The 8,578-nt window shown below is 35.0% G+C and overlaps 2 protein-coding genes across 3 annotated transcripts in view; one reads left to right on the forward strand and one right to left on the reverse strand.

Annotated features, from left to right (window-relative positions):
* The window catches only part of epb41l4b (erythrocyte membrane protein band 4.1 like 4B), a 42,816-nt gene extending 40,386 nt beyond the window's left edge, over positions 1-2,430 (forward strand). For both annotated transcript variants that reach the window (XM_016485270.1, XM_016485271.1), the window contains exons 22-23: positions 1,097-1,191; positions 1,693-2,430. In XM_016485270.1, coding sequence (XP_016340756.1) covers positions 1,097-1,191; positions 1,693-1,756 — 159 coding nt within the window. In that variant the 3' untranslated portion in view covers positions 1,757-2,430. The remainder of the gene's footprint in view (positions 1-1,096; positions 1,192-1,692) is intronic.
* Positions 2,431-3,196: 766 nt separating this feature from the next.
* esrp1 (epithelial splicing regulatory protein 1) overlaps positions 3,197-8,578 on the reverse strand; it is a 19,089-nt gene continuing 13,707 nt past the window's right edge. The window contains exons 13-15 of the mRNA XM_016485272.1: positions 7,854-8,061; positions 6,267-6,438; positions 3,197-4,593 (exon numbers count right to left, since the gene is read on the reverse strand). Coding sequence (XP_016340758.1) covers positions 4,483-4,593; positions 6,267-6,438; positions 7,854-8,061 — 491 coding nt within the window. The 3' untranslated portion in view covers positions 3,197-4,482. The remainder of the gene's footprint in view (positions 4,594-6,266; positions 6,439-7,853; positions 8,062-8,578) is intronic.

The raw sequence follows: 8,578 nt of genomic DNA on the forward strand, positions 1-8,578 counted from the left end.
CTTCTTTATGCACCAAGAGCTTGTAACACTTCAAAGAGAAAGGAAAAATTTTAATTGCATCATATGACCCCTTTAAAAAACGACTCATTTCAATGATTCAGAGTCGACTCTTTCTTTTGAGAAACAATAACTTTGTACACGGTGCACTTTCAGATTTAAAAATTTGCAGGATGTTTCCATTCACGTAGAGCTGTGTTACACACTGCATGAAAGGTAATTTTCAAAAATCCATAATAGGGGCACTTTAACGAATATGGTGTAGGCCTAGGCCTATGTCAGTGGTGGACGAAGTACACAAATCAAGTACTTGAGTAAAAGTACAGATCCGTATGATAAAATATTACTCCAGTAAAAGTAAAAGTACTCCGTTTTCAATTTTACTCGAGTGAAAGTACAAAAGTACTTGATTTTTTATGTACGTAAGTAAAAAGTACTGATAGATGAATGTTTATTTTGCAGTTTTATATAGGCTACTTTTATCATTTAATTTTATATTAGCATATATTTTTTTTATAATCCTACTGCTCAAAATACCTGGGATTTTCCCAAAATAACCAATAAGGAAATAATGAATAGACTCGCACTAAACGGTTCATTTGAATCAGTGAGTTGTCGACTCGAGAACAGCTGCAATCGGATCATTCTAATTCGTGAATGAATCGTTTGGTGCGATTTGCGAAAAATTGCAAAAAAAAATTGCAAAAAAAAAGTTTTATGAAATGTAGTTTAGTAAAAAGTACGATCTTATGCTTTGGAATATAGTGAAGTAAAAGTTACTCAAAATAAAACTACTCCAGTAAAGTACAGATACTTGAAAAATGTACTTAAGTACAGTAACGAAGTTAAATTACTTCGTTACTGTCCACCACTGGCCTATGTATACTGTATAAATAAGATAAATAATGCATGCTTTAGCTAAATCACAAAATAAAATGCAACCATTTCTTTCTGATATAAATCCGCTTATATGCAATAACAGTTTTGTTTGGTTTATTACAAATTTGTGCAAACAAGTTCCCCCACTACTAAAATCTCAGTTTAATCCCTGGAGATGCTATGTAGCAATATACAGACCTTTGTTTTTTCTTCTCTATAGCAGAAGGATACGTCACATTTAGAGCGTGACAACTCTCCACTGTTCTTTCCAAGTCCTGTACCTCACCTGCTGCCATATGCTACACATACAGAAAGGTAACATACAATCACAAAGACACTGGTTTCCATGTGTTATGGGTACTTCCAATAGATGTAATGATTTTTATACTGAACAAACTATGTTCTATCCCTTTACCCTAACCCTACACCTCACAGAAAACTTTCTGCATTTTTAGATTTTCAAAAAACGTCATTCTATATTATTTATAACCTGTTTTCCTCATGGGGACTAAAAACATTTTCTCACAAGGACAAAAATTACTGGTATTACTATCCTTGGGGACATTTGGTCCCCATAATGTAGGGAATACTAAGTACACACACAACAGTCAGGCCCTTTCCAAAATCTTGAATAATTCCATTAAAATATTTTCCTACTATATTTCTGCCTGCCTCTCTGTGATTATTAATATCTTTCTTTTGTTATGCATGTTTGTCCATTTTTCTTTCCATCTGTTGACATGGTTCTTGATGTTTTTTCTCTTGATTGTTCCCATCCTTCTTTCTGTTCATCCGTCTGTCTTCTTATGTGTGAAGCTCTGAAGACCTGCGGATGGAGAGAGAGAAACTGCTGAGGGCTCTGTTAATTACAGAACTCTGAGACAACACGCAGCTGACAGACCACAAAACCTACACAGACAAAACAGCTCATAACTCAAAGCACTACTTTCACTGTTACACAGTATATGAACCTAAACAAACCTCTAAGCTATAAGAGCTGTTTTAGCATTATGCTAATACCACACAGCAGTGTTTAAAGCAGTAACAGCAACATTTCTATGTTTGTTTGCTTGCTCTGTTCATAGCATGGCACTGGCGCTGTATAAACTGACTGATTAACTTTTAATAATTCTTTATACTTATTTTTTCCCAATGTTTGATAATTTGTCTATGGTTTCCTGAAGTTTAGCAGAGTTTATTTAAACGAGCCAGGCTTTGCTTAAAGCTGTCAGTGTATAGATCTATATTTGAGTATGTTCGGAATAGAATACTACTATACTACTCATATTTCTGTAGAATGCAGTATGAATACTGTGCACAGTATGCAAAATACCCGTTTGACCTTTCACATTTGCCTAAATGTATAGTATACAGCAGAACACACTGCCTGGGAGACTATATCCCACAATGCAATGTGTTCAAACTCCTGTTTCAAATGTGACTTGTGCACTTGAACATCTGTTTTTATTCATTACTTAATTGAACATTTTTTTAAAATTTTTTTGAAAACATCTTTAAAATTGGATTAAAATAAATTTTTCTTTCTGAAGTTATTAGCACCACTTGACCTGAAAGCATAATGGGGTCACGTATGTATTTAGCATACTAGTGTCATCTGTTTTTATTCATTACTTAATTGAACATTTTTTTAACATTTTTTGAAAACATCTTTAAAATTGGATTAAAATAAATGTTTCTTTCTGAAGTTATTAGCACCACTTGACCTGAAAGCATAATGGGGTCACGTATGTATTTAGCATACTAGTGTTTAAAACGTGTATATTGTACTGCATCGTATACTATTTTTAGACCGTGTAGCCTATATATAGTGTGTATTACGCAGTATGCAAGTAAATATGCTATTCTTAACATGTGCGTAAATGTCTTGCAAAGTTAAAGGTTTCTAATATATATTTTGTGAAAGATTTTACTGCTATCTCTATATACATTTTCATATGAAACTGCCGTTTTATACAACAACCTCCTTTCTCTTTCTTGTAATATAAAAACAAAGACATTTCCGGAAGTGCGTTGAAAAGAGATGGTGTTTTGATGCTTACATTGCACACTAGAGGGCATTAAATATGCATTTCAGGATTTCTTTTGAGAAGTAGATCAGGAGCAGCAAAATTAAATGTAAACTTTTTTTTTCTTTTTTACAACTTGATTACCATAAGGGAGAGCAACTCCAGTGTTAATATTTTGATATGACCACAATTACTGAAATAAAATCTATTTAATGTAACTCAATCACTTCTCACTTTTTTAGGTGTGGAAATGTAAATACGTACATAGTGAGTCAGTCACTCAATCCCTCAGAAACGTTGTTAAATTTCCTTTATTTTAAGTCATTATAAAATATCAAAATAAAATAATACTTTCTCCAAACAGCCAAATTCTTGATTTCTCTTTCCTACATATGTTTACGAATTACAAATAAGATGGTAACAGATCGGTAACATGAAAGAGTAGTGCTTTTGCTTAACTACTGCCCGTTGGCATGTGTGGGTACTAGTACAAATAAATCACACTGACTATTTCACTGTCATACACTTTACTCTTACTGCTCATAAAAGCCTAAACATGCAAATTACTCCTAGTATTTAAAAAAAGCACAGAGTATAATAAATGAGGCACATTGGCATAAACAAACAGGAGGGTACAGATGGGACACAGCTGCAGGTAACAAATGAACCTGTTCACATTCCAGCAGATGCACACACTCTCCTTAATACACAGACAATGGGTGAAAATACACCTGTGTGCATTACAGCAGGCCCGAAACACTCTCTGAGTGCAGTAAATAAACACACATGCATTGACTTTTTTGGCTAAACACACACACCTATTCATTAGTTGGTTACATCTGCTACACATGCACACATCAACAAGCACATTTAGCTTTATAGAATTTTGTACATTGATTGGTACGGACAATACATAGTTTTCTTAGGCATGACACAGGTACACAGATATAAAGCACAAAAGTTGTTCCTGATTCTGGTTCTGAGCTATTTTTGGCTAAATGACTTAGAAGAACTACATGTTGCATACATCCACGAACTACACTGTGCGTGGTGTAAGAGTTTGGCGAATCTTGTAAACGTGTTAGAACAGCTAGCTCTATGAACTTCATGCAAATTAAAACCTTCAAAGAAAAAAAAAGAGAGGCTTGAGAATGTCTCTACGTATTTACACATACTCACAGTAGAGTCACATCAACAGGGAGGCACTGATACACACAAACATACACACACACACACACACACACGCACACTTTTTTTCTGGTCCTTTGGCTTAAATTTATGGTATCAGCAAAAGTCTGATTCGGCAAGTTTAATGTTTAGACCCTGGTTCAAGAAGCTATTTCCTGAGTGAACATCATTGCATGTGCATGGACACAAACATACAAACTCACGCAACAAACCGTATGAGTAGAATATTTGCTCTAATGCATAAAAAACAATGTGCAATATACATTAAATGTCAAAATACATATAATTCTTTTTAAAATTCTTATATAAATAGCATAAATGGCATAAACTGCTTTGTATTAAGGGGTTTGTTGAATCTACCACAAGGGCGTGGCCTCGTCAATCGATTGGCTTAAAGCAACTGCAAGTCAAGATAGGCTCCGCCTCCTACAGTCTGGTCTCCAATAGGCTGCTTGGCCGACAGCATAGAAGGGAGAGTTACAAAAGCGTCGCTGTTGCCGGGCTAAAGGAGACAGAAAGAAATTACATTTACTCAAGAAACACATGCTTATGCCTCATTATTTGTAATAAGTCCCACCTCAAATGAGTGACAGCCCTCCTACTGACTAACTAGCAAACCGCCTGAGGCGAATGTACAGCCTGCATGGGAAAGACGCACATTGTGGGTGTGCATGGCAGGAGTCACAGCTGTTTTTAGAATGGGTTTGTTAGCCCATTAGGCAGCCTAATAGAACGTTTCACTCCTGTGGTGTTAAATATTTAGTGTTATATTCTGCATAATGTGTAATACTATCAAGTACATACTATAGCAATAATTACTGCAGTTTTAATACAGTAAACGATATTTTGAACACACTTACATACTTTGGGTGAAACCCTTCACGCCCTTAACTCGAAGCAAGAATGTTGAAAAGAAACTGACACACCCTAGCCTAGTTTATTCTGATTGCAGAGGGTCTCCTTCCCTTATTAGAAATAAATATGAAATGTATTACAGTTATCGAGTATATATATATAAAATATACAGCTTTAAATTTTTTCCCTGTATATTAAAATGTGTCCTGTTTAATTTAATGTTTTCTGAATAAAAAATTATGACTATCATACTTTTTTACTATGATTTACAAAAGACACACACTAAAATGTTATTCAGTGTAACAATAGTTCTTTTTTAATAGTTTCATTTTTACATAAATATATCTCTTATGTTGAATGACGAGGAAACATTATATCACATATTATCATATTTTTTTCACAAAAGTTATTTGAAACATTAAAGTAGACACTACCTTGCATTATATATGCTTTCTATACATAAAATCACTTTTGTACATTTAACATGATGCAGACACCAAAATGGGACGTCTTGTCTTTTACCCATATACATATATGTTTAATGTATTTTAAAATTATAATACGATTGTTATATAATATATAAATTCAATTATAATAATAAGAATAAAAAATGAAATGTATGATTTATTTAAATAATGACATTATTTTAATATATATATATATTATATATATACATACATACATACATACATATATAAATAATATGAGTAGGTCTGTGCAATATGGAAGTGTTCATTGTGTGTATTATTATTTATGTATGAAGATTTCTTTTGCCTGATCTAGAATAATAACACTGGGCTCCTACTGCAATGGAACGAAAAACCAGTAGTCAAGTTAGAGCAGGCCAATGCACCGCACCTTAGCTCGGTGTGTGTGCGTCTGTGAGGGAATTTAGACCAGAGGAACCCGTTTAGCTCACTGAGGGGTTGTGACAATGCAACTATGCGGTCCTGTTACTCAAACCCACTAAAGCATCTAAATCTTCAATGCTGAGCACTGCAGGGCAAAAGACACACCTTAATGTTCCCTACAATCCAGCCCTGCCCTGCCTATAAACACAAGCACACACACACACACAAACACTGAGTTTCTGATGTGGAACAAACTAGGACTTGTATTTGGATCAGTGGCGCTCAATAACATTGTGCAGCTGGTTACTAATACATTTAAATTCTGCAGAGGCCAGCAGTGAACTGTGAATAATTTAGTTACTTGCTATTTGGTAGGAAGTCAACTAAAATAATCTGAGAAATGGCATGAAAGAAATTCCTGAACTCACATTGATATTACAATACAGTCGTGGGTGTATTTTAAACTCACCTGATATCCATGTACCATGCTGAGGATTTCTTTAACCCCGCTATTATAAGCATGGGAAGGGGCGTGGCCTTGCATTCGTATCAGTGCTGTGGGTGGGGCTGAGAGGATTGAGCCAGCTGAAGGGGTGTGGCCAGTAGGGAAGTAACTGATGTTAGGGGGGGAGCCAGGTGGGCTGTATGAGAACAGACATGGATCAAATTTATGAAAAACTAAAACAAAAAAGGTAAATAAGTCAAAACATTCATATATATGTATTTTGTGTGTGTGTGTGTGTGTGTGTGTGTGTATATATATATATATATATATTCCATGGTCTGTTTATAATAAAATATTTACAAAAATGTGAGGGGTGTACTCACTTCTGTGAGATACTGTATATATAGCTTTTATATTAAATATGAAATATTTATATTTGATATATTTTTTAAATTCTCTGTTTCTTCCATTGGTTGAACAAATAGTCCCGCCCCAATCAAACGTCATTGTGTTGAAGTGATAGATTACTCTATAGATCTTCTCTAGGGTTTCTGTAGCCTTCCTAAAGCTAGATAATCATATTTATGTCCTTAAATCTCACACAGACAATCAGTACCTGAACCAGTTCTTCCACTATGAAGTGAGCTAAAATGCACATTAATGCTGTGTTAAACGACCTGGGTGTGACACACTCACTGTGTAGTGCGTTACCCTTGTAAACACACCCAGTCCTGGTTGTGCAAGTCCTTCTTAGAGACAAAGTCATTATGTTCATGTATTTAGAGCTTAATTTGAGCAGCTCTTCAAAAAAAAGCCCACAAAACACCCTCAAACACATCAGATTACACAAAGGGGTTGTTACGTAAATATTCACATTTTGTGAAACATCTCAGTGAACATAAGACAGCTACCGGTGAGTATTCTGACATCATGTAAGAGTGACATATTGACTGTGTCCAAAACATAAAGGTTACTCTTAAAGAAACTGGTTCAGACAGGTTTCCAAGGCATCACAACTAATGATCTAGAACGAATTCAAGTGAACTTTAGATATAACTAAGCAAATATTTAAAGACTACAGTGCTTATTTCTTGTTAGAACTGCAATTATAAATTCCAATGGATATTCATTAATGCACTTTTTCCCCTTTTAACCACTCCTTCAGATGCCATTTGTATCATTTCACACACAGCATTATGGCATATTAAAGACAGTGCCTTGGAACCATTTATGCATCTATGATGCCTTGATTCCTCAGTAATCTCCCTAAATTTTGGATACAGATGCTGACTTGGATTAATATGTACACTATTAGTATTAGACACGTCATTAACTCCATATTAAAGACAGTGCCTTGGAACCATTTATGCATCTATGATGCCTTCATTCCTCAGTAATCTCCCTAAGTTTTGGATACAGATGCTGACTTGGATTAATATGTACACTATTAGTATTAGACACGTCATTAACTCCAACTTAAATGGCATTCAATCATCCATTCATCATCTTCTGTGAATGAAACTGCAGGTAACTATTGATCTTATATTGCATATGTGTATGTGCATGGCTTATCTTGGACTGAAAAACAACATTAACAGACATAACTGTTACCTGGGATAATAGGTGGTGTAGTTCATGTACAGTGGGTTGCTGGCAGGGTAGAAGGCTGTCGTTGGTGCCAGGGGTCGGGGACTCAACAGGAACTGGGAGGGGTAGATAGCTGCTGGCTCCACAGGTAGCACTGCTCCCGCAGGAAGGACCGCTCCAGCAGGAAGAACAGCTGTCCCGTGAGGAAATGCGTATGATGGAGGGGACAAACCTGAAATGGGGGAGGTGGTATACTGAGGAATTATTGAGTGAAAAAACAACCTTGAAGCTTCCAGTTATTGCAAGTAGATGTGATTGTAGTGTTAATCTTGTCAATGACAAAAGTGTTTTGTTTTGCACGATGGCGATAATTAAAATGTTTTTTATAAAACATATGGCTGATGAAAATGTGATAAGAAAAAGTAACACCGCAAGAAATTAAATGCACTAACAAAGTTTTTAGATAAAAAAAAAATGTTGAAATAATCCAACTATAGTGTGTAAACTATATAACTATAGACAGGGTTTCTGCATGATTTTTAAGCTCAAATTTAAGACCTTTTTAAGACCATTTTAAGACCTGCACAAATAAAATTAATACCATATGAGCGGGGTAGGGCAATGTCTATATCGTATTAAACTGTAAAATTACTGTAAAAAGCATAACTTAGTTTAGATACAAGTTTTCACAAAAACAAAAAGTTTTATAAAATGATAAACTTTACATTTCAGCCTTTAAAGGGGTCATA

The sequence above is a fragment of the Sinocyclocheilus anshuiensis genome, unplaced genomic scaffold, assembly GCF_001515605.1.
Source record: "Sinocyclocheilus anshuiensis isolate Anshui unplaced genomic scaffold, SAMN03320099.WGS_v1.1 scaffold409, whole genome shotgun sequence".
Classification (NCBI taxonomy): Eukaryota; Metazoa; Chordata; class Actinopteri; order Cypriniformes; family Cyprinidae; genus Sinocyclocheilus; species Sinocyclocheilus anshuiensis.